Source organism: Kogia breviceps, chromosome 16, assembly GCF_026419965.1.
Source record: "Kogia breviceps isolate mKogBre1 chromosome 16, mKogBre1 haplotype 1, whole genome shotgun sequence".
Lineage (NCBI taxonomy): Eukaryota > Metazoa > Chordata > Mammalia > Artiodactyla > Physeteridae > Kogia > Kogia breviceps.
Window position 1 is genome coordinate 67,830,379 of NC_081325.1, and position 26,050 is coordinate 67,856,428.

Consider the following 26,050-nt stretch of genomic DNA (forward strand, 5'->3'; position numbering starts at 1 on the left):
TCCTACTTTCTCTGAAACAATATGCCAACTCTATTTCCTTTGAATTCTCAGCGTATGTTTAACATGGTATGGCAATCCTTTGTATTACTTACTGTTACAATTTGTTACATGAACTTTAAAAAACTGGTCACAACAATTAATATGAAGGCCTGACCCGATCATAGGACTGTATTAATTCAACTGATTTCTACTTACTCAGAGATACAGCCATAAGGGCAGCAGGAACCCCAAATGCCAATGGGTAACAAGCTTGTTTACTGTGAATTCCACATACTTGAACTGGGGAGAAATGACAAGATTAAAATTCATTACGGCAATGGTAATACTCATCTGTTTCCCGGTTTTGTAAATCCCTGACTGGTTCTTACATATTGTTTTCACTTAATGTTCTAGACTTATCCATTTGCCTTACTGATGTCATTGCAAGTAGACGGTCATTGCAGTAGACTGATGCCTACGACAAAGGCTGAGCAAACGGCTTTGTAGTAGAAAGAGCAGGAGATGGAGACGGGTTCTAACCTTAGCCACTAAATAGATGTCTGATACCAGCTAAGCCAAAATCAGTGGGAACCCTTATGTTGTGCGGACTTACTTAGTGGGAATGACCTAGACACAATAGTGTGAAGAAAGTGGGACTCAGAAAGTAAAATCAAAGGGTCCCGGAAAATCAGGATTATATGTCCCTGAACTCATGCCAATTAGAAAACAATTAGATGACCCAGGGTAGGGGTCAATAAACTTTTTTGTGAACAGCCAGATAGTAAATCTTTTAGGCTGTGGACCTGTCCTAACTACTCAGCCCTGCCTTTGTAGGTGAAAGCAGCCATAGACAATACACACATGGATGGTCTTGTCCAGATTTCTGGATTTGGCCTGTGGCCCACAGTCTCCTAACTCCTGTCTGAAGATCTATTTTAGCTCTGAAATCCTAGGGTTGGTAGGGAAAAAATTAAGACTCTGGAAGGGGCAACAGAAATTACTGGAAATCCTTTCAGTGGAGTTCTGGAGCCTCCAGGAATCACCTGATCCTAAAGGGGTTTGTTTTTCACCAACTGTTTCACAGTTCTGCAGAGAAAGAAGTTAACTAGGCAGAAAACTATAGTCATACAAATGTTTCCTGTTCGTTACTGTACAAATGATTCCTATTCACAGCTATGCAAAATAATCCCCCCACCCAGTAAAGAACATAAATCTCTGTTAGTCAAATCCTTATTTGAACTGATTGTAGCAGCTTTCCAGTTCCCTCATTAACTAATAAGTTACATAAAATCTCTGTCATGCTGATGTTATATCTGTATGAGAGCCATGATTTTCCCTTAAAAATTATCCTATTACACATTTTCTAATTCAAACATGCACAGCACATATTCTAGTAGAACCTGGAGGTGGGGGAGGTTAGGGGGTGAGAAAACATAATATAAGAATAAAAGCTAGTACATTTTCATACAAAGCAAGTTGGAATGGGGTTTAAGTGTCACCTTCAATGTGCTACTACAGGCAGAAATACACAAACTCCATCAATTATCTTCTTTCATAGTTTATTCTGACTCGAGGTGTGGACACCATAGTCCTGTTTTGGTCTAATTTGTCCCCCAATACTCCCTTCCACATGGGAAATTCAGAAACCCTCCATGGAGTGCTGACAAGCACAAAAACATGAGCTGATGAGAGATGCTGTCCTATTCTCTTCCTTGGGGGCAGTCCTTTTAGAAATATCTGAGGTGATGGGAAAGCAAAGAATAAAACCTTTCCTGCTAAATTCTTCCTGACTCATTGACCGTCACAGAGGAGCAAAGCTTGAAGGCGAAAATGTCAACTAGGGCCCACCCGGTGTAGTTTCCAAACAGCCTCTCTTGTCTTATCTCTTACCCTGAGTAAGGACTTTGCATTAGTAATAATTTAGAAAAATCGATTGCTATGCTAAGGACGGTTTAAATTTTTCAGGGGTCACTGGGATAAGGGATTCAGATAAGCTTAGGAGTTAAATCTTGAAAGAAAAGTAGCTGGCATTCCAGATTTCACTATATCCTCTGGGATGTATGTGACAGCTGAGGCATTGTGGGAGAACTGAGGGACAGGACAAACCAACAAGGACTCAACCTTTTCACCTGACTTCTCTTCACAATTAAAAAAAGGAAAACCAATGTCCACTTCAGATATTTTTTACCTCTGAGCATTGGAGTGATGATAGTAGACAGCAAACTTCCAGCATTAATGGCCAAATAAAAGATGGAAAAAAATCTGTTTCTTTGCTTTTCCTGTAATAAAAAAAAGGATAACGTAGGATGATTTTGGCTATACAGTAACGGATCAACTGTAGCCGATGATCTGACTTGACTTTGAACTTAGCTTTGGTCAGTGTCTTACTTTCATGTGTACTTGAACAGCCTCCAATGGAGAATACACTTTGACCGTGGAATTTGATTCCTGGGTGGTTTTTTTTTGTTTTTTTTGTGGTATGTGGGCCTCTCACTGCTGTGGCCTCTCCCGTTGCGGAGCACAGGCTCCGGAGGTGCAGGCTCAGCGGCCATGGCTCACGGGCCCAGCCGCTCCGCGGCACGTGGGATCTTCCTGGACCGGGGCACGAACCCATGTCCCCTGCATCGGCAGGCGGATTCTCAACCACTGCGCCACCAGGGAAGCCCTGCTGGGTGTTTATAATCACTTACATGGTTTCTGTGGAGATGCATGCTCTCACCTGGCCCTTTTCAAACTGATCTCCACCAAATGCAGACACACAAGGCTTTATCCCTCCGGTACCCAGAGCTATCAGGGCCAGGCCGACCATTGACAGTGCCCTAGGGAAAGAGGTGGGTATTGCTTAAATGTGAGATCTGTAAAAGCACTGGCCTCTCTTTCCCCTAATTTCCCTAAGAGGACCAGGCACACAGAGAAGGGATTCAACCTGTATTAGAAGATAATTCAAGAAATGCAGTCTTGACAGGTGAATGAATCTTGAACTCAAGGGCCTTCAAATTCATACTTTTATCTAATCATTTACCATCTAGAAACTTTAAAGAAATGGCTTGAATTCGGAACAAAGATTTATGTATGGAGTTCTTTTGTAGCCTTAAGATTTTTAGCAAAAGAATGGGTAAGTGAAACTTTAACATCGTCTCTGGTACAGTCATAACAGACTAATAATAGTCATTAAAAGACATTAGAAAACATGATTTAATTGCAAAGCAGAATAACAGGTTATGTAGTAGGATCTTAACTTGTTTACAAAGTACAGAAGACTGAAAAAAGTAGAGCCAAATGTTTATTACTATAACTTTTTATAATAAAAAAGAGATTATTTAAAATAATAAAAGGGATTAAAGAGTATTTTTAAAATTTACTTTTGTGTTTTCCAAGTTATCTGTGTTTTCTCTCCTGAATTGAAAAAAAGCACTCACAGAATTTACCAACCCTCATTTTGTAGTTTTGTTAGATTTACAATAGGTTACTACAAATTTCAGGGTTTTTGTTTGTTTCTTTGTTTTTTTGTGGTACGAGGGCCTCTCACTGTTGTGGCCTTTCCCGTTGCAGAGCACAGGCTGTGGACATGCAGGTCCAGCGGCCATGGCTCACGGGCCCAGCCGCTCCGCGGCACGTGGGATCCCCCCGGACCGGGGCACGAACCCGTGTCCCCTGCATCGGCAGGCGGACTCTCAACCACTGCGCCACCAGGGAAGCCCAAATTTCAGGTTTTATAAGTGTTTATTCCATATCTTCTTGATTGCTAATATTGTTTTAAAATGCTAAAAAATATTTTATGAAACAGATAAAGTCAAGGAAGATACTGCACATAGAAAGAATTCTTTAAAAATCATGCCCACCTTCCTATTGCTTGCCTCTTAAAACAACTTGTGGTCGGTGGTGCCACTCTGAGCATTTTAAAGGACAACACAAACATGGCCCGTTGACTGTTATATACCGTGCACTCTCGTGAGCCTTGTCGGCAGGTTTCAATACTAACCCCGTGAAAGAAAATAAGTCACTAAGCTTTCTTGAGTACCTACTGCTTGCCAGGCAGAGTTCTAGGTGTTCTACCTGGATGAACGCACAGGCAGGTACTGTTACAAAGGAGGACGACTGGGCACAGAGGTTAAGAAACTTGTTGGAGATCAATACTAGTAAGAGGCACGTGCAGAACTTGAACCCATACAGCCTGGCTCCAAAGTCCATGTCCTTCACTGATACTGTAGATTAGAAAACTGAGGTGTGGAGGAGATAAGTTGGCCTGGGTCCTACAGCTCCTCTGTGGGACTCAGATCCTGGAAATCTGAGCTGTGGATTATACCCTGCTTATACCCACTCCCCTCCACCTACACAGTTCCCTGGGGGCACCACGGGTTCACGTCCAGGGACCTAGCCTGGATGGCCATGTGATTGACTAACAAACCAGAAACACAGATACTGCAGATACTGATCCGAATTTCAATAACATTTTCCCAACCCATTAGATGGTTTACTCATAGATCGAGGAATCGAAGCAAAAGAACAGGAAACGAAATAAATCTTTACAACTCGTCTGCTAGGCCAGACTGCCATGAAGGGAAATTCATGTCACAGAGGAGCAGTTGTCAATAGCACTGTTCATCAAGAAAGCAGAACATAGGGCTAGAAAAAACATTTATGAAACTGAACTACCGAAAAATGAGCAGAAATGTGGTACAAGACGGAAAATCAAAGGTACAGAGTCTTGAGGAAACCTGGGGCAATTGAGGATCAAGGTCTGTGGGAGTTAATGTTCCTCTAGGGAAGATGGAGATTAGTACAAACATCCCGTGCACTGACCATGCCTCATGGGAAATGCACCCAAGGCACCAAGCCTTCAAGTGAGCAATGACTCCAGACAACTGTTAGGATGGTGACATACTGAGGACCCAACTCTGAGTCAATTCAACACCTTTCTCTACACTGATGAGGGAGGAAAGGTTTCCTTACACTTATGGTGGACGTTCAAGGAAAATGATTAAAAATTAGAGCACCAAAGGGGGGAGGGATAAATTAGGAGTTTGGGATCAGCAGATACCAACTACTATACATAAAAGAGATAAACAACAAGGTCCTACTGTACAGCACAGAGAACTATATTCAATGTCTTGTAATAAACCATAATGGAAAAGAATATGAAAAAGAATATATATATACATAATTGAATCATTTGGCTGTACACCAGAAACTAACACATTGTAAATCAACTACACTTCAATGAAAACAATTTGTTTTTTAAATTAGAGCACCAAACAAGCAACTAGCGAGAGGATGGGGTAGGGCTGCAGTTAACATCAACTCACACGTGCACAGAAATATTGTCAGGGGTTCCATCGTGGTTGAAGTCCGTGAGGTCATTAATTGAGCTCACTGAAATGATTACTTGTCCAATGGTGTAGACAATGGACAGCGACACAATTGTCCTGTGTTAAAAGAGGTCAAGAGAGTCCAAGTTAATTGTACAAGAGCCATACACTTCCTACGCCAGTGCAAGAAGGCCTCTGCTTCCAACTTGCAAAAGCCCAGTCATGATTCTCCCTGTTTCTCAAACTGAGACAATAACCTGCTAAACCTTTGCAAGGCAGCCTGCTGAAGAATTTCGTCCTCGGCATGTAAGCACTGAGCAAAGTTTTGGCTACGGGAAACTGGGGAGGCAGAAGATCTGTTCTTTCTTTCAACTATTTGCAAGACTCAGTGTCTATTGTTACCGAACTACTGAGAGGAGGACCTGTATCTTTAAACAGTCAGAGATATTTATCTTGCACCTGGTAACAATATTGGGGCAGGAGCGGTCCATCGGTTATTTATTTTTTTTTTTTGCGTTACGCGGGCCTCTCACTGTTGTGGCCTCTCCCGTTGTGGAGCACAGGCTCCGGACGCGCAGGCTCAGCGGCCATGGCTCACGGGCCCAGCCGCTCCGCGGCACGTGGGATCTTCCCGGACCGGGGCACGAACCCGCGTCCCCTGCATCGGCAGGCGGACTCCCAACCACTGCGCCACCAGGGAAGCCCCACTGGTTATTTTTGAATTATATTGAGTAATTTTGAGATAGTGAATAGCCCTGCCTCTGCCCATGTCATGCATTTGACCTGGAAGAGCCTTTACTTCCTTCTGCGTTAAGTCCAAGGAAATGTCCCAATGACCCGCCCCCTGGCCCCGCATCGAGCGCGCTCTTGGAGCTCTTCCCGCGGGACCGGTTGAGCACCCCCGTGCTTGTGGTCCAGCAGTTTGAGCCTTTCAGCAGCTGGGTTGTTTTGAGGGAGCTTTTTTGTTCTCCCAGCCCTTAATTTCTCACGCTTCATTAACAACAGACGCTATCCCCCCTACTACTATTTCAAGATGTGACAAAGAGGTTGTAAGTGTTTAGAGGAGGAGAAAACACCCTACCGATGCTACTTGCATTCACCCTGCCGAATGCCAGGCACCGTGCGGAACTCTGGCAATACAAGGATGAGCAGAACAGGGCCTGGGACTCTCTCCTGGGAGCTTGACGTTCCCTGATTCTTTGTTCCCCTAGCCCACCTTCCCAAACGCCAAAGCCTATCATTACTTGCTGGCTTGCTCGTTAGCAAGAAAGCTGCCGTGACTCACTTGAACTTCCCCAGCCAGGAGTCAGCAATGAGAGCTCCGAGGACAGGCGTCATGTAGCACAGAGCCACAAACGTGTGATAGATAGCGGTGCCCAGACTGTCGTTCCAGCCGAGGAAACGTTGAAAGTACAGAATCAGGATCGCTTTTTGCCGAGGGTGGAGGAGGAGGAGAGGGCAATAACGTTAGCCGTGGCTACGGTAACTCAGGCTCTTTACTGACGGGGGTGGGGGGGTGGGGGGTGGGGGGAGTGCCGAAGAGTTACCTCTCATTCCATAGTAGGAAAATCGTTCACAGAACTCGTTGATCACGATGAAGAAGATGCTCAAGGGATAACCAAAGCAACCCTGACAAAGAGAAACAGTCTGCGCGTGAAACAAGCTCCTCATTGGTCCGTATTCACCAATCAGGGCAAACGGCATGGAAGGTAGAGGACGCATGTTTAGTAACTTCTCAGAGGCACTCCGGAGGTGGAATCAAGAATTAAAAAGTTTTATTCCCTTACACTCTACCTAGAGACAACAAAGAAATGAAGATCTTCTTGTCTTATAGTTTTACTGTTAGTCTGAGAAAAGCTAGACAGGCAGACCTCAGAGATATTGTGGGTTTGGTTCCAGACCATCGCGATAAAGCAATAATTGCAGTAAAACAAGTCATACAAAGTTTTGGGTTTCCCAGTGCACGTGAAAGTTACGTTTACACTATACTGTGGTCTATTAAGTGTGCAATAGCATTATGTCTAAACAAATCATGTACACACCTTAACTTAAGAATGCTTTGTTGCCGAAAAATGCTAACCATCATCTGACAACACACGGTTGCCACAAACCTTCAATCTGTACAGAAACAGTCTCTGGGAAGCACAATAAAAAGAGGTATGCCTGCTTTTCTGCCTCTGCTGCGGCGATGGCGCCCGTGAAAAAGCTTGTGGTGAAGGGGGGCAAAAAAAAGAAGCAGGTCCTGAAGTTTACTCTTGACTGTACCCATCCTGTAGAAGATGGAATCATGGATGCGGCCAATTTTGAGCAGTTTCTTCAGGAAAGAATCAAAGTGAATGGAAAAGCTGGGAATCTCGGAGGAGGTGTTGTAACAATCGAAAGAAGCAAAAGCAAGATCACTGTAACTTCCGAGGTGCCTTTTTCCAAAAGGGAAAAGTGGGTAGAATTGAACTGAGATCTTCACATCTTTGTGAAGATTGCTTTGTTGGCGTATTTGAAATATCTCACCAAAAAATATTTGAAGAAGAATAATCTCCGTGATTGGTTACGCGTAGTTGCTAACAGCAAAGAAAGTTACGAATTACGTTACTTCCAGATTAATCAAGATGAAGAAGAGGAGGAAGATGAGGATTGAAACTCAGTTATCTGGAGTATTTTGTATGAATTCTTAAATAAAATTTAGGAAACAAAAAAAAAAAAAAAAAAAAAAAAGAGGTATGCCTGTACACAGCATTTCCTAAAGAGAAGAAATGTCACACAGCAACTCAGGATGTCCCCCTCGTTGGCGTGAGATGCGTGAGGTGCGTTTGTTAAGCGAATAAAGCACAGCTGTGAACATTTACGGGCAGAACACGTTGTAAAGTTTACATCCTGAAGCTACGTGGAGAAGTAGAAAGGATACTCACCTGCGATACCGACGTTCCTGAAAGAGAACAAAAGGCCACCGTTAAAGTTGAGTACTTAAAATGCTTTGGGCCGAGTTAAGCTCAGACCCTTCGTGTTGGTCAGGCCGTCGGGTGTGGTGTCCAGACCCTCCGGCCCTGTCCACCATCCCAGTCCCAGGCCTGGGCCGCTTCTCCGAGTCGGGCTGGGCTGGTGGCTGCATTTTCTTTCCATCACCTGCTCGGGCAGTAACTCTCGTGTGTGGTCAGGATGGAGAGCCAGAGGCTCGGAGAATCTGCCGAAACCACTTCCTCCTTCAGAGACTTAAAAAGGCTGCCCAATGCCCACGGCATAGAATCCAAACTTTACCATCTCACAGGGTCAGAGGGTTTGGATGGGGGTCCAACAGACAACGCTTAAGAGTGCCTGCTCTACAGTGAGGCCGCACGCCCGGCCTGCTCCCCGGGCCGCCCTCCCTCCCGCCCGGCCCCGGCACACAAGGCGCCCGGCACACGCCACGCGCACCCGCCTGAAGTCCTCAACAAGGCGGCGACCCCTCTGCTGGGAAGCCTCCTTTTAACGTGCCCCTTCCCTTCGCGAAGCCGCCTCGGACCTCCCCGCGTCCCCATCTTTGCATCAGAAAAGCGCATTAGGAGAACAGGAAGAAAACGGGTGAGCATCCAAGCGAGCTGGTACAAGCCGGGTGCCCCTGACCGCCCTCTAAGTCCTGGCTGTCCCCGTCATCCCCTCCGTTCCAGCCCCTGCTTTTCTGTCTCCGCTGGATTTTGGCCGGAGCTGGCTGGCGTCACACCCGCGCTGCTCCCGGAGCTGACACCCGGGCCCGCACTGATCAGGGTCTGGCACGGCCTGTTCCACCCCCCCAACCCCCACCCCGCTCCTCCTCCAGCCCCTCTGACCACAGCTCAGAGTCCCCCGCGCAGCTATGGAGCCGCGATGCCACAGCGATGGCTCTCAGACGGGAGGCTGCCTCAGAAGCACCCCCAGGGCTGGGGGGAGCAGGCTTCTGGCCCCCACACCCAGAGCTGCTGTCCCCGTAGGCCTGGCGTGGTCCGTCGAGCTTGCATTTCTAACAAGTTCCAAGGGGATGTCGGTGCTTCCGGTCCAGGGGCCACACTCGGAGAATCACACGCAGGCTGTGAGGTCGAGTTGCCTGACCGATCTACGGAAGTGTTATCCCTGCCCTGTCCCCGAGCACCAGAGAGACCCGCCTGTGCCCTGGGTCCCGGGGGCGGGGGCTGGGGTGGGGGGAGGGAACCGGATACGGAAGCCGCAGGGCACGTCTCCGCCACGGCCCCCAGCGCCAGCTCTTACACCTTCCCCGTTCTGGGCCTTTCCTCTGGGACCTGCCACCTTGTGTTTCCATCCTGTGCAAATCCAGGGCCCCACCCCACAAGAAACAAACCGCAGCTCCGCCTGGGGAACTCCCTTCTGGGCCCGCACCGCGGGGTCCTCCAGGCCCCCCTTCATCTCGTGGGCCGGGGTCTTCCTTCCCGAAGCCGCTCACGCTGGGCTGTGGGGGTCCGCACGTCCCCAGCCCAGCACGGCCTCACGCCCCACACCAGACAGTCTCCCACTCTTGCCTCATCACTGAAGAGCAGCGATGCTATTTTTAGTCCTAGTCCTAAGGTGGGAACTATTAAAATTCTGGAAGGAGATTCTTCACCACCAACAGACTGGTTTTCTCCCCAGTTAGACTTGCCTGTGGGAGGGGGCTGCTCTCAGGGGCAGCATGTGAAGGATGCGGGCGTGGGGAATAGGATCTCAGTCCTGACCCCCGTGACCCTGGGCAGGCCCACCTCCCCGTGGACAGCCTGCCTCTCAGATGAGGAGAACGCCACCCACCTTCCAGGCTGACTGTGAGAGTTCCACGTGGGAAGCCCCAGACCGGGGCTCACTGGGTGCTTCGGCGGGAGACGCTACCGCATCAGAATCCCCAGCCCCTCTCACGGTGCTTTTCAGAGTGGAAATTAAACGTTTGTTGAATGAATACGCATTCCAAAGAACCAGCCACATCGGTCAACAAGTACGGCGTTCAGATCCTGGCTCTGCCACGTAGCAGTTCCATTTGCCCCACTAGCCTCCTTCAGTCGGTGAGGCTGACCTGGTGGGCTCTGTCAGTGTCCTCATGTCTTCCCAATCCCCATAGGGTTTGGCCAAGGGGGAGCCGTGGCAGGAGGTCAGAGGGTCCGGGCGTTCCTCTCCCTGAGGCTTCGCCCAGGCCACCTCACATGGCTGAACCCTCAAGTGTCAGCCACTGTGCCTCCGAGGGCGGCCCTCTCTCTCTCCACACGACTCTCCTCCCAGGCTTCCATCCCGGTTTTGTACCACTTCCTACAGGTGGTAACAGTAAGGCCGGTACTCCGGGTACCTGCACCACCACTTATGGTGCCCTGCCCCCCACCCCTGTCTAAATGTCTTCCTGTGAATAAACACCCCTATTCATCGGTTTCCTGATGGCAGCATCGTGGACAAACAAGCCACGTTTCATCACCAGACTCTACATGTTGCCGTGTTTCATCACCAGAGTGGGGAGACGGCCACCCTGCTGTGAAATAAAAGGACCTGCCAGGAAGGCGCTTTTGCAAAGTTCTACAGGACGAGCCTCTTGGCAGTATTCGAGGCCTGTTTCTTTGCTCCATCTCCTTGAGGATCTAGCAGGACCATAGGACGCTCCGCCTACTTCGACTTCAGATAATGTAGCCTTACCACTGTCTCCCAAAGACCAGACAAAGCAATGAGTATCGTCCACACAACAGCTCAGGTTGGTTCTTGCAGTGGGCCTTCTAGAGAAAAGCAGGAGGAGGGTATGCAGATCCAGACTCAACAGAGACAGCCTGGAGCTTTGCTGCAAACCATCTCTTTCACATGTTTCTCAGAATTTTGGTTTGCAGGGAAAGACTTCACCTGGCCAGGGTAGCACCTGTAATTTTTTGGCTAAATATTACTTAGCACCAATTATTTGCTAAATAATAATGGCAAAGGTTTTGTTTAGTTCAAACATGAATAGGGTTACAGCAAAGAGATCTTAAACCTTATGACCACAACCGTCGCACCCAGAACTACATGATGGAAAATGAAATTCCTGAACTCACTCACGTGAAACTCGGAGATTTTCAGGAAGTTTTTTCTTTCTGAAAAAAAGATTTTTTCTTTTCTGAAAGCTGTGTGTTCCGAAGAACCACTTTCATTGCCGTGAGGCAGAGGTTGCTAAGCTCTTCTTTTATAGAATCCAGAGCTACTTACTGGATGTAATACTGCAGTCGGCATTTCTTAATACACCCGTGTCCTCTCAGGATTGCTGTCTGAGGAAGCTAAGTGCGGAAGCTGGGCGGGGGGGGGGGGGGGGGGGGTTACGTTGAGCCTTAAGTCTGAACTCAAATTTCAACTGTCACAAGATTCTGTTTACTTTGGTAGAGTTGGGTCTATGGTTGATATCCTCATAGTAAATCTGATCGGCATGTTTGAGTGGTCCGATGTTTCTGGCATCCTTCATGGATCACTTGGTTTTAACTACTGATCAGAGTAAAACAGCTTAGCCAGTCCCGGCATATAGTAACCGTGGAATCAATGCTGGCTTTTACTGTTATTCTAAGCCTAGCAGTGCTTTTGTCTCTCTTTTGGCTGAAGAATTTAGTAAAATAAGTGTACATTATAAACCTCTATGATTACTGACTTGTGAGGACAGCAGGAAAAACCAAGAAAGACACACTATTGCTCTCCACTAGTTGATGGAATCTCTCCATTAAGGTGACTATTGCCTACTACTTAACGAAGCACATTCCATAGTTTGAACCATTTAGGGACGGAAACCCTAACTTTAATGTTTTATCACCTAGAAACGGATAACTCCCTCAGCAACATGATGGGTGTAAAGAGTGCTTTGCTAGGATTTAGACTCGGGAAGAGAGGGAGGAGGCATCTCTGCTGGATCTAACAGAGAAGCTCGCACCTGCGTGCAGAGAGAAACGTGTTCCCTATCGTTGCTGGGAGGGAAGTTGAGGGAAAGATGTAAGCACCACGTCATGGATCGGAGATGACATTTCTGCAGCCGCGTGGCGTGGGTGGCAGAACAGTCGTCCCCCGAAGATGTCCACGTCCCAATCCCCAGGGCTTGAGGACATGTTACCCTCCGCGGCAAAAGGGACTTGGTAGGTGTGATTCATTCAAAGACCTTGAGATGGGGCGTTTATCCTGGATTATCTGGGTGGTCAATCAAAAGTGTCTTCGAAAGAGTCAAAGGAGGAGATATGAAGACAGAAGCAGAAGTTGGGGTGACAGCAATTGCTGGAAGGCCACAACGAGCCAAGGAATGTGGTGACCTCTAGAAGCTGAAAGGACAAGGAAATGGATTCTGTCCCTTGAGCCTCCAGAAGGAACCAGCCCTGCCAACACCTGGATTTTTGCCCCAGTGAAACCCATGTCAGACTTCTGACCTCCAGACCTTTAAGATAATCATTTTGTGTTGTTTTAAGCCACTAAGCTTGTGGTGATTTGTTACAGCGGCCACGGGAGACTAATACACATGGGTTTGCCTCAAGCTCTGTAGATGCAGGTTTCATCACTATTTACACAGATATAAGACTCAAACCTCCTAGCACGTTTTACGTGTCAGCAACACGTCTTTTTATCATTTGTTTTCCTGAGCTACATTTTCTATCTGAGGGCTTAGCAGTCCATACTCGGCACCTGCCTTTTTGATGGGATTTGGCAGAATCTGTACTTGCTCAGCTGCCTTCTGCAGGTTTCTGACTCTTCTTAACCCACCTCTAAAGTGGGGATGCTGCCTTACAGGGTGGCTACCCCAGGAACAAAGGGGTCTGAAAATGGTTTCATAAACCAGGAGTAAAATGAGTTTCCTTGATTATGGCTCTTTTAGGCTGTGCATATGCCTCACAAAGTCAGTCACATGAGACCCCAGGGGACACGACGCCCCTGCTAGAATATACTTAGCCTCACTCTTAGCAGAAGTAGTTTCTGAGTTAAGGTGAGAACTCCTCTCGCAATATTACCCCTGCAGTTAGTAGATGGAAGGACATGGGACTTTGGAATCAGCTTGGAGACATTCTTTCCAGCCATGAGGCTCTGGTCAAAACACTCAACCACTGGCCCTCCATTTCTTCATCTAGAAATGCTAACACCTTCCCTGCAGATTGGTTAATAAGATCGAAGCTACATTAATAAGATGAAGTTTGTTGTTTACTGCATCCCATGAAGACATCTGGGTAGTCTGGATGGATGTTTGGAATGGACCGACGTTAAAATAGGGACGAGGATTTGCCATGGGAGCCCTGGCAGGGGTGAGAGGTGGCCCTTGAAGAAAGAGGCTGTCCCCTCCAGGCCAGGGCTGCTCTCATTGACCAAAATCAGAAGGTCCTTATGATGTCACCTGGGGAAATTACGTCATGGGATGAGGAAGTTGTGGACGGAGAAAAGTCAGACTTCCCAAATACAAGCCACAGTGGCGAGCACTGACTTTCAGTCAAGCTGTTTTCAAATCGGCAGCAGGACAGTGCGTGACTGTGTGAGTGGCTGCAGGGGTTAAGGGAACGTTCACAGATTCTCCAGCAGCGCAGCAGTGGGTTCTCCACGTGTGGTCCCTGCCCCGGCAGAAGCAGCTCCCGGGAGCTCCATGGAAACGCAAATGCTCAGGCCCAGCCCAGACCCAGGGAATCAAAACCTCCGAGGGTGGGGCCGGCTGTCTGTGCCCGGGATACAGTTTGGGAGCCACTCGCTGCCCCGGAGCAGCGCTAGGGAGCCACACAGGAGGGGCTGGGGCGCAGGCAGGCCCTGAGCGTGGCTCACGTCTGGGTGATCAGCTCCTATGATGTGATTCTGGCCTCGGCTCTCCATTCCCTCTTCCTGAGTTCTGTCCTCCGTTCACCAGGACGACGGTGACAAACAAGACGCCTTGCCTCACCTTCCCGTCCCCCGTCCCGCCCACTGACCTGAGCGTCCCGGGTGAAGGCTCTCAGGACTGCCCTCAAACCTTGCAGGCTCTGCTACCTGCAAGGCCAGGCCTCCCTGGGGAGCTGACTGCCGTCATCCTCCACCTCAGCAGTCCCGCCAGGCCTCCTACTTCTCCCTCCCTCCAGGCTCCTTCATGGCATCCAGCAGCATTAGGGCAGTTAGCGCCTCCCCCCCCACGGCCCCCTCGGTCTCCCCACTCCTCTCTCCCCGCTTAGATCCTTTTAGCCTCTTTACAATCACCCCAGACACAGCGAGCTGTTCTGACTTCTGGAAAGTGTTTCAGAGCCTCACATATCATATGATACGCCCCCACCTTTTTTTTTTTTTAGAAAATAAAGCATGTGCCATTTCAAAAAGAGCCCAGCAGGACATGCACCAGGCGTAACTGCAGCTGAGCTGAGACTTGGTGGCGGGAGAGGCAGGGGGCCTGCTGTTGCCCCCCTGCTTTGATTTTTTTTCCAAAATTGATCAGCTTTGATCGAGAAGTGAAAGGGCTTGTCTTTCCTTCAATGGGCTTTTCCCACAGGAGTCGGGCTAGTTACAGAACAGGCTCTGTGCCTGTCACCCAAGGCCCTAGCTTCCAGAGTGGCCCTTCCTGAGGCTGTTTCTTGCCTGACTTGATGATTTATTTCCTTCCTGGAACGTCTGGTCACATTTCCCACCTCAGGGTCCCTGCTCCTCCGCAGGGCAGTTTTGTGTGCTTCAGAAAATTGTGATCTTTCCTGCCGGATCCTGCCCGGCAGGCAAGGCTTGCAAGTGGAGATCGGCTTGGCGGCCTGGGCGGTGCCTTCCAGCCCCGGGCCCTCCTGCTGGGGCCCCCAGGCAGGGCGCAGCTGCCCACCCTTCACTTGTTTTTATAGAAATAGCCTCTTTTCCACAACTACCTCCTTCCCCACTAAGAGAGAACCTATTTTTCCTTTGATACGTTGACAGGTAGCTACATAAACACATACTGATGTATGGTTTTCCTAAAGCCATTTAGTCAAGCTCCGGGCTGTCCTGACGGCACCGCTGCTAAAAGCAAATGAGTTCTCAGGCCTTTGAGAACCACGAATTTCAACTAAACCCGAAGAACATGGAGCTGCTTTAGAAATATGGGGAAGCCTGTGCTAATGGGACAGTGTAGGTTTTGTGACGCGACCCTGGCGCGATGCCATGGCAGGGGCTCAGCCTGGGTCGCTGGCGACCTTGTATCCACACAGACCGAGGCGTGAGCCCAGATGCCGGGGCGTGGGGCCCTGTGTCCAGCCCCAGAGGAGACAGACGTGGGGTATGGAACCGTCTGGCTGCAGCCTGGCACTGGCTCCTCAGCCACGGGGGGCCCTCACCACCGGGCTGCCGTCATGGGCCCCTGTTGTTTCGGCGTCGCTCTTCTTGGCTAGTCTTCCCTCGCTGCCTGTGGGTGCAGCGAGCTGCCTCGCGGCATCCCGAGCCGCCCAGCAGCTGGTCCTGGTCCTGTGTGTCTGACGGCCAGGCCTTCATCTTTCTTGAAACCTCCTTCTCTCGGCCAGGGGCCCCCTGGTTAGCGCCAAGGAAGGCAGCCCTGGGTCAGTGCCTTCATTTCCTGGGGCTGCCACAACACTGTACCATGAACAGAGAGGCTTAAAACGATGGAAGTGCATCGTCTCCCAGTTCTAGAGGCTGGAAGGCTGAGATCAGGTGTGCGCAGAGCTGTTCCTCCTAGGGCTGTGAGGGAGAATCTGTTTGCTGCCTATCCCCCAGCTTCCGGCGGGTTGCTGGCCATCTCTGAGGTTCTTTGGCTTGTATTATCATCACCCGATCTCTGCCTTCATCTTCACCTGGTCTTCTCCCCTTGGGTGCGTCTGGGTCCAAATCTCCCCTCTTACAAGGACACCAGTCACACTGGATTAGGGCCGCCTCCTCCAGCATGACCTCATCTGAACTGATTCCATCTGTGATGACCCTATTTCTACATAAAGTCACATTCTCAGGTGCCGGGGGTTAGGACTTCAGTATGTGAGTTCAGGGGTGACATAATTAAACCCATAACAGTCAAGAGCATTTGTAGAACTCGACCTATCGTTGTAGGTTACAGATCTCCTCCTACCTTTTGAAAAGGTTTCTACACATGACTGTCTAAAATCACGGGCTTAAGAATCCCGTCCGCTTCTGATAGTTTTATAAATCACCTACAACTTTCAGCATCTTGTTTCCATAACCACAGATCGCCATTCCAGTTCTCCTTCAGAAAGAAATCACCTCCAGGGGCTCCAGGACCCAACCCCCGCGGTACATGCTCAGAAGTTGTTTATGCCTCTATTGCGGGGAAAGGGCAGCCAGGCCAGAGGGTGCGACAGAGTTAGTACGTAGTAAGCTGCTACGCCAAACAGAAAGATCCAGGGACAGGCCTAAGTTCTGCCTCAGGTGTAGGCAGATCAGTTACTCAGGGTTAAAGAAGGCAATCCTTGCTCTCCAGGGATCTCCTGTATCTACACCTGGACATTCTCGTTTTCTAGAAGAACACCCTGTATTCTAAACTCAGAATGAGGCTGACTAAATGCTATGACTGCTGAGAGTGAATGAACAAACATATTCTCAGGGTAAAGACAGACCTTTCCTCAGAGCTGCTCTAAAGGAAATAGGAGAGAACGTGAGATGAAGCATCTCTCAGCCTCCTGGACAGCACCTTCCCACCACCGCAAGTGACACGCTCCAGGTAGGCAAGAGAAACAAGCGTTTTAGCATCGGCCCTGATAATGTCGTGTGTTTCATAGGAGAAAACAATGCCAAAGGCACACAAGTCTCACTAAATTGAAAAAAACAAAAAAAACAACAAAAAAAAACAACTGAAAACCAATCTTCTGGTCTTTGGGGGAGCTTGTTTGGAGGCAATTAAGCTAGAGATCCAAAATTTTAGACACACATTAATCTCCAAAATTTATAATCAACTCATGCAGCTCAATAACAAAAAAACAAACAACCCAATCCAAAAATGGGCAGAAGAACTAAATAGACATTTCTCCAAAGAAGATATACAGATTGCCAACAAACACATGAAAGAATGCTCAACATCATTAATCATTAGAGAAATGCAAATCAAAACTACAGTGAGGTATCATCTCACACCGGTCAGATTGGCCATCATCAAAAACTCCAGAAACAATAAATGCTGGAGAGGGTGTGGAGAAAAGGGAACCCTCTTGCACTGTTGGTGGGAATGTAAATTGATACAGCCACTATGGAGAACAGTATGGAGGTTCCTTAAAAAACTACAAATAGAACTACCATACGACCTAGCAATCCCACTACTGGGCATATACCCTGAGAAAACCATAATTCAAAAAGAGTCATGTACCAAAATGTTCATTGCAGCTCTATTTACGATAGCCAGGACATGGAAGCAACCTAAGTGTCCATCAACAGATGAATGGATAAAGAAGATGTGGTACATGTATACAATGGAATATTACTCAGCCATAAAAAGGAATGAAATTGAGTTATTTGTAGTGAGGTGGATGGACCTGGAGTCTGTCATACAGAGTGAAGTAAGTCAGAAGAAGAAAAACAAATACCGTATGCTAACACATATATATGGACTCTAAGAAAAAAAAATGTCATGAAGAGATTAGTGGTAGGACGGGAATAAAACACAGACTTACTAGAGCATGGACTTGAGGATATGGGGAGGGGGAAGGGTAAGCTGTGACGAAGTGAGAGAGTGGCAGGGACATATACACACTACCAAATGTAAATTAGATAGCTAGTGGGAAGCAGCCGCATAGCACAGGGAGTTCACCTCTGTGCTTTGTGACCACCTAGAGGGGTGGGATAGGGAGGGTGGGAGGGAGGGTGACGCAAGAGGGAAGAGATATGGGAACATATGTATATGTATAACTGATTCACTTTGTTGTAAAGGAAAAACTAACACACTATTGTAAAACAGTTATACTCCAATAAACATGTTAAGGAAAAAAAAAAACCACAAAATTTTAGACACAAAGTTTTTTTACTCTCAGATGTTAAATCACGACTAGAAAAACAGCTTTCTAATCATGGTAACTGTGAAGTTAGGCTGCAAAACTAGGTACAGAATGCAAATTTTTCCCTCTGTTGATATTTAGGCTGTACATGCCTCATTCTTATCCTGAGAATATATGAGAATATCCATAAGAAATCTCTAGAAGTGGAACGCTGGTAAAATATTATGCATATATTAAATTCCATCAGATATTACCTAACAACTCTCCACGTAAGTGTCAGGTGACTTATTTTTTCCGGTCTTATAATTTTAGAATGAACACGCACAGAAGAGACAGCTATTTAAAAAAATCAACACTATGCACAGTTAAAGACTGCCTAGAAACTTTCTCCACAGATCAGTAATACAGTATCAAGAGTCTGACCATTATTTTTAGAATTAATTTGAGGTAAATTACCCATGTCTGTGACATCACTGTGAACATTTCTGATTCTCCTACTATTATAAATGGGGGGGGGTTGTTTACAGACCAATTCTGTTATTAATAGATTACTGTTCAGAACTGATTAGAGCTATGACTTGAAAGTCCATCTGTCTTGCTGCGGGCAAGACACTAGTTACTAAATGTAGCACCTAAGCTGAGGATGCAGGCCCCAATGGAACCATCTTTGCACGGTAAGAATATTTCCTAACTAAAGTTATGGACAAATAACACACATATTTCAGAGAGAAAATTTTCTCTTACCATGTGTACTGGGTTAGTGTTCTCCCCAAACTACTGTCCTTTCCATAATCCTAGAAGGTGACCTTATGCAGATGAGAAGGTGCATTTGAGAAGAGGCAAGATGAGGTCACCCTGGAGTAGGGTGGGTTCTGAATCCCATGTGACCAGTGTCCTGATAAGACGACAGCCATACACAGAGTGAAGATGATGGCCATGCGATGGTGAACGCAGAGACTGGAGTGATATGTCCACAAGCCGAGGCACGTTGGCAACACCAGAAGCTAAGAGAAAGGCATGGGACAGATTCTCCCCTAGAGCCTTCGGAGAGAGAGTGGCGCTGCTGACACCTGGATTTTGGACTTCCAGCCCCCAGCAATGGGAGAGAATACATTTCTGTGGTTTTAAACAAACTGGTTTGTGATACTTTTGTTATAGCAGCCACAGGGAACGAATATATTACGGGAGCTTCTGCGTTTTGACTAAATAAGAAAGACTTTGGCTCCTCCGAGAACATTTCAGGCGTACCTCCTGATGTGTCCTAATAGAGCTTACGATAAAACTCCGCAGATAGCAGAAGTTTTAAATGCTGACTTTGAGAACTTTGAATGGGTCTTCGTATGTGGTATACTTGGTGAGCTTTCTGGTCTTATGTCTGATCCTTGAACCAAATTTCCCTGATGGGCACATGTTCAGTTTCACACATTTCTACGTCATACCTGGGGACTCTGACCCCTCTGTGCGATGAGGAGCTCCTGGCGGCAGCCCAGTGGGAGGCCCTGGCAGGTTTCCAGTCTCGGAAGGACTAGCCCTTCCTCCTTCTTCAGGAGAGTCTGCCGAAGATCCCATCCCTTCCCCTTGGCTGTGGCACCTTCCAGCTGCTGAGATGGTCCCGTAACCCTGTACTGCCTGCTCACGGGAGCTGCACCTGGACCGAAGCAGGGTGGCAAGCAGAGGCCTGACAGCCCATTCACATCGACCCCATGAGTTGACCCCACTGTACTGCTTCCTCAGTGATACATTTCTGACCTTTGAAACCAGGGGACAAAGTTACAAGACGATTCCCTGGTTCTTTATGTTGCAACCCCGTGGACTTGATGAGTTCACGGTTCTCATTCATCTCCTGACAATACTGCCCTTATTCTTTCACCATCATCATGGAGGAACATGGAGTGTCCTCAGAGTCCACTCTCGTTTTTATTTCCTTATCAGCGCACCTGGGACACCCACACGCTTTCTCTCCTGCTAAGGACGGAATTACACGATGCAACTGTGTCCGAGAGCTGCCGCTGCCCAGAGAAGTGGGAAAACAGGGCTGGCTGGTGTTCCTGCCCCAGGGTTTCCATTCATCTGGCTCGACCCTGGAGGACGGAGGGCTTCCTGCGAACCAGCCTGGTAGCTCACGACCCCTCCGTCTGGCTCTGTCCTTCAGTAACTCAAAGGGCGGCAGCAAGATTATTAATCAAAATCCAAGTGAACCAAAAATGGAATAATTCCACTCGGGACATTCTGTAGGGGTGTGAAGGACTATGCAAATATTTACCATTAAGATGGCAAATCCTCCAGCTCTGATGTGGTGAGCTGCTGCTTTCAGAATGCTTTATACCGGCCTCACAAGACTTCGCTCCCCTCACCTATACCTCAGTGTGGGGAAATGTTGCCTACGGGCCTGTGTTCCCGCTCCCGAGGATGTGAGTCTCCTCAAGGCAGGAGAGTTTTATTCCCTTGTGTGGTAAAACAAACAAGCAAACAAAAACTGCATAGGGCTTCCCTGGTGGCGCAGGGGTTGAGAGTCCGCCTGCCGATGCAGGGGACACGGGTTCGTGCCCCGGTCTGGGAGGATCCCACGTGTCGCGGAGCGGCTGGGCCCGTGAGCCGTGGCCGCTGCGCCTGCGCGTCTGGAGCCTGTGCTCCGCAATGGGAGAGGCCACAACAGTGAGAGGCCCGCGTACCGCAAAAAAAAAAAAAAAACAAAAAAAAAAACCTGCATAAATAGGAGATTCAGGTCAACCCCCTGCCAGCCTTCTCTGGACCTCATTGTGTCACGGCTCCCTCTCCTAAGACTGCCTTTGTGAGCTGATTTTTAAATTCTAGCTACTAATTTGACCCAAATTTGGTCACGTGGACAAGCCAGGGGCCAGACTACACTAGATCATCTTGCCATGACCTCATTTTGGGGGCCACAGTAGCAACGTCTGGACATGGGCAAGGGTCGAGAAAGAGAAAGTTGGCATGTCGAGTCACTTAGGGCAGTGGTTCTCAAAGTGTGGTCCTGGGGCTGGCGGCAGCAGCGTTACCTGGTAACTTGCAGATGCAAATCCTTGATCCCTGCCCTGACCCACCAAAGCAGAGACGCCAGGGCTGCGGCCCAGGCACGTGTTACAATGAGCCTTTACTCCTGACACATGCTAAAGCCTAAAAACCACTGACTCCGAGTAATGTCAGCCTAGAAGGACCCAATGTCAGAAGTTCTCTCTTTTTGCTGCACGGGAGGAAGAGGTTCTCCCAAGGTTGGGATGCCCGAGGCTCCCTTTGGTGTGGGATACCCTGAGCTTCCAGCAGCACACTTACAGCCTCCAGCAGGAATGCCAGCCTCCCTGGTCCTTTGGCTCTGTTCACAGGTCTACCCAAGAGCTTCTAGAAAGCAGGAGACAATGTGGAAGGACTTTTAAAGGACCAGATTTGAGGGACCTTCAAGGCTAGTCCCTCCTTTTATACTCAGGAAACTGACTTGAAAAACTCTTCAGAATTGCATACAAGGCCAGAAGGAAGCAGAGGGCTGGAGGGGAGGAATGTGATAAGGCGTCATCACTAAGTGAATGAACTTCTCAGGTCGGCCTGGAGGCCCTGGCATGGGGGGCAGGAAAACCGGAAGCTTCTTCCTAGAACCCAAAGCCTCGTCAACCTCCATTTTCAGAGTCATATATGTGGCATGGGACAGGGCAGGAGCTATGGTTTTCCAGGACCAAAGTGAGGGAAGGAATTGGTGAGAACAACTCAGGCATATACCTTTGCTAAGCTCTGGGCTAGGGAGTCAGGTGGGGGTAACAGGACGGAGACAGAATATTCCAAATCTTCCGCAAAAGCATCCCCAGCCCTCCAAAGGTCTCAGAGGCGGTGCTCCAGTCACTGAGGTTCGCTGCCCTTTGGAGACCTAACTCCACAAGGCAGGCTGGTCCCTGCCTCCTCTGGCCCCGACTCTGATAATCACACACACCCTTTAAAGCAAAGGTCAGCAGCTATGGCGCGGCATCAAATCTGGCCCCCTGCCCATTTTTGCATGGCTCGTAAGCTAAGAATGGTGTCTACATTTTAAAATAATCGAAAAACGCTTTTAAAGACTATCTTGTGACACCTGCAAAGCATATAAACTTCACACGTCCGTGCCCATGGATTAAGTTTTACTGAAACACAGATTCGCCCATTTGTTTCATATTTCAAATTACAAGGGTGGACTTGAGTTGTTGCCACAGACACTGTGTGCCCCCGGAGCCAAAAATATCTACTATCTGGCCCTTTTCAAGGCAAACGCTTCTCTAAGAACTTTCCTTGCTTCTTTCCCTCCTGCTGGATTCACCAAGCTTTCCAAGTGTTCCCCGTTCAGTCACGAGGGGATCTGAAACAATCTTGGCATCATCTAAGTCACAAAGATCTGCTCTTAAGAGGGGAAAGTTACTGCTACTTTTTTAAATTAAAAGACATTTCCTAATTATTTGTTTCATTTACTAACTAGACCCAGATATTGAAAATTTAGGACCTGAGCAAACATAAAACTGGTGTCTGAATATAAACTTTTTGTTGCTACGCACATGCTATGCCAATCTCAGTTGCAAAACAAACAACCCCCACCCCAAAACCCTTAAGCGCCCATCTGTAAACCAGAAAGTCAGCCCACTGGGGACTATACTTCAAAAGGTAACCTTGTGTTCATCCAGTGACAATCAGGCTGCCGGCAGCCACCCCGATTGGAACTGTGTTAGGAAAAGTTCTAATTCGGCATGGATACTATTCAGGTATTTGGGACCTGAAAACCAAAATGAATACTTCAGAGCACCTCCCAGAAAAGTTACACAGAGTGACAAGCAAATGGTGTTTGAGGCAGGACCCAGAGCTCCAGCCCAGGAGTCGGGCTGCCTGCAAAGCTGAGCTCTGATGGGTACCAGCCCCTGACAGCCTGCACCGGAGAGGAGGCTGCAGCATCTTTCTGCAACGAGCGTACTTAGCACTGCTAGAAGTCCCAACGGTGACCCACTCAACACTGCTACTCCAGGACCACGGCTCGGCCTGGCACAGGGAGTCTGAGAGCCAGGTGCCCACGCACCCCCGGCACTGAGCTCCTACATAGCTCAGTGCTGCCACTGAGGGTGGTATGGACACTTCTGCCTAACGGCTGAGGGATCAGGGGCCACAGAGCTTAGCTTACTGATGCAAGATCACAGAGGGAACAGGTGGCAGAGCAGGAATACGAGTGCAGGCTGGCCAAAGTCAGACCCGGTTCTCTCAACCACGTGGCCACATTGTGACAGCCTGGACCCATCCGTGCACAGGCTTGCGGGGAGAAGAGGTTTGGGCTGACCTCTGGTCTCTTGCAGCTCCGTTCTGCTTCTGCGTTCATTCCAGAGCTGTTCATTCGGAAGCAGGCAGGATTCAGTTGTTTTCTAGATGTTCTGCCGGCACCCCACGCCCGTGGAGGACCGGCTACTCTCCTCCTTGCCTTCTCTTGAAGCTCGAAGACAGCGGCAGAACGTTAAATAGGGCCCCAAGGGGCCAGCCCCAGTTTCTCTTGGACCAGGGCTCCCTCAGCAGTTCTGGGGTCACCTGGCCAGCCAGAGGCAAGATAAGCACCAGAACAGCCCCTGAGCGCCACGCTCCCCCTCCTGGACGGAGGCTCTGCTGGCCCTGCCATCGCCAGCACGATGCAGTCTAGCTTCCAACCCACTCTCAGCCCACAGGGTGGGAACACAGAGACCGAGGATTCGCAACAGGTAGGCAGGTCAAGGTTACTGCGTTCGTTCTTCCAACCTGTGACCGGGCGCCTGGGGCCCTCTGCCTCCGCGCCCGGGGACGAGACGGGGCGGGGAGGCTGCCCGCCCCGCAAACACGCCCCGGCCTGCGAACCCCACCGCCGCCCCGGGCTCCGCTGACTCCCGGTCGCTTCCCGCCGCGGCGAGGTGTCCCTGCTGCGCGCTCGCCCTCCCGCGGTGCCAGCGTTGCCGGCTCCGCCCGCAGGTCCGCCAGCCGTCGGCGACCGCGGGGACCGGCGTGGCAGCCCGGCCCCGCCCCGCGGCGACCCCTCCTCAGCGCCCCGACTGCGCAGCCCCTTTGCAGACCCCTCCCCGCGACCCCGGCCCCGCACGCCTACCCATGGTGCTGGCTCCGAGGGCTCCCTGCGACTGGCGAGCGAGGAGCCCAGAACGGAGGAACTTTTGCTAAGGCGTCGCTTCCCGTGACTTGGTGTGCAGGCCCTGCCCAGCACCTGTGTAGCTGGAGGTGCGCGGGCGGGGCAGCAGGGCTCCACCCTTGGAGGCGGTGGAACGGCAGAGGCAGAGGTCTGAGACCCTGGAGACCCAGCAGGGGGACACCTGTCCGTGGCCGACACCTGGACTCCGCTGTTCCGACCTCCCGGCCCGCGGGGGCCGGCCAGAGGCATAGCGCGGGTGACAGGGAGGACCTGGGCTGGGGACGCCCCAGCTTGAGCGCGCATCTGAGCCACGGGGAAGGAGCATGAAATGCAGGGTCCCCGGCCTCAGCTGGATTTGCTGACTCAGTAGGTCGGGGTGGGGCCCGAGACTTTGCGTTTCTAACAGGTGCAAAGGTGAGGTTGACACTGTGGCTCAGGGGACCGCACTCTGGAAAGCACTGCCTGGGAAAGCACTACTCTGCGCAGGGAAGCAAAAGTGGGTGGAAGGCTGCTCAATTTAACGTGTGCGCGGTGCCCGGACGTGTGTCTTTAGGTGGAGTGTGAGTGTGTAAAGCATTTATGGAGGATTCTGCGCTTCCTTTCTTTAAGAATAACAGGGGACTTCCCCAGTGGTTAAGAATCCACCTGCCAATGCAGGGGACACGGGTTCCATCCCTGGTCCGGGAAGATCCCACATGCCGCGGAGCAACTAAGCCCGTGTGCCACAACTATTGAGCTTGTGCCCTAGAGCCCGGGAGCCACAACTACTGAGCCCACGCGCCTATAGCCCGTGCTCTGCAACAGGAGAAACCACCGCAATGAGAAACCCGCGCACCGCAACGAAGAGTAGCCCCCGCTCGACGCAACTAGACAAAGCCCACGCGCTGCAACAAAGACCCAACGCAGCCCAAAATAAATAAATTTTAAAAATTGATTTAAAAAAATAAATCTAAATCTAATAAATACCATTAAGCTATTGAAATTGTAAATGTTCACTGCAGAGCCAGGCAATAGAATCTGATTACATTTTCATGGTACCTTTTCTGATTACATTTACTCTGTGGTTCCAGTGTTTCACTCCTGTGCCACGCAGAATGTTTCACATGTCGGTGTCAAATGGATTTCTTTTCTAAGCCCACCACTGGTTCCCTTTGAGGCACGTTTTAGTTTGCTTTACACAACTGTTGTATAGCTTTTCTTCTTTTTCATAATTGCACTTAGCTTTTTTCTTACTGCTAGAATAAGCATACGCTTTCACTTCATTCTGAAGATTATTCAACTCTCTAATCATGCTATTACATGGAAACCACTTTCTTCTAGAGGGTTCACTCTTACATCTGGCTCCCATCAGGGCTGAGTGCCCAGTGGGCTTGGGGCACAATCCTGCTTGGACTTCCCTTCAGTTCTCCTCCCGTTAGGATTTCTGCTGTTGGATCCCATGACTCACTGACTTCCTCCCTCCCTCCTTCTCCCCTTCCTTCCCTTCCTTGGAGAACAGCAGCAGAAAGGGTGCTTGGCAAACAAATTTTCTACCTGCTTGAAAACATCATCATTTTGCTCTTAAATCTGAAAGAAATTCTTCGTTGGAATTCAATTTCCCTCAGAATTACGAAGACATGGCCTCTTGTCTTCCAGCATCAGTGTAGCTGGAGAGTCTATTTATTTTTTTCACTGTAGGTTTCCTTCTAAGTTTTTCACTCTTCTCATGAGAACGTGACTAGAGGTGAATTTATGGGGGTTTTTATACATCTTGGAGTATAATTGCTTTACACTGTTGTGTTAGTTTCTACTGTATAACAAAGTGAATCAGCTATATGTATACACATATT

The 26,050-nt window shown here is 49.1% G+C and overlaps 1 protein-coding gene and 1 pseudogene across 1 annotated transcript in view; one reads left to right on the plus strand and one right to left on the minus strand.

Annotated features, from left to right (window-relative positions):
• SLC15A1 (solute carrier family 15 member 1) overlaps positions 1–6,842 on the minus strand; it is a 35,867-nt gene extending 29,025 nt beyond the window's left edge. The window contains exons 1-6 of the mRNA XM_059041782.2: positions 6,836–6,842; positions 6,574–6,715; positions 5,286–5,405; positions 2,699–2,798; positions 2,168–2,258; positions 196–279 (exon numbers count right to left, since the gene is read on the minus strand). Coding sequence (XP_058897765.1) covers positions 196–279; positions 2,168–2,258; positions 2,699–2,798; positions 5,286–5,405; positions 6,574–6,715; positions 6,836–6,842 — 544 coding nt within the window. The remainder of the gene's footprint in view (positions 1–195; positions 280–2,167; positions 2,259–2,698; positions 2,799–5,285; positions 5,406–6,573; positions 6,716–6,835) is intronic.
• Positions 6,843–7,457: 615 nt separating this feature from the next.
• Positions 7,458–7,985, plus strand: LOC131743264 (large ribosomal subunit protein eL22 pseudogene; annotated as a pseudogene).
• The last annotated feature ends 18,065 nt before the right edge of the window (positions 7,986–26,050 follow it).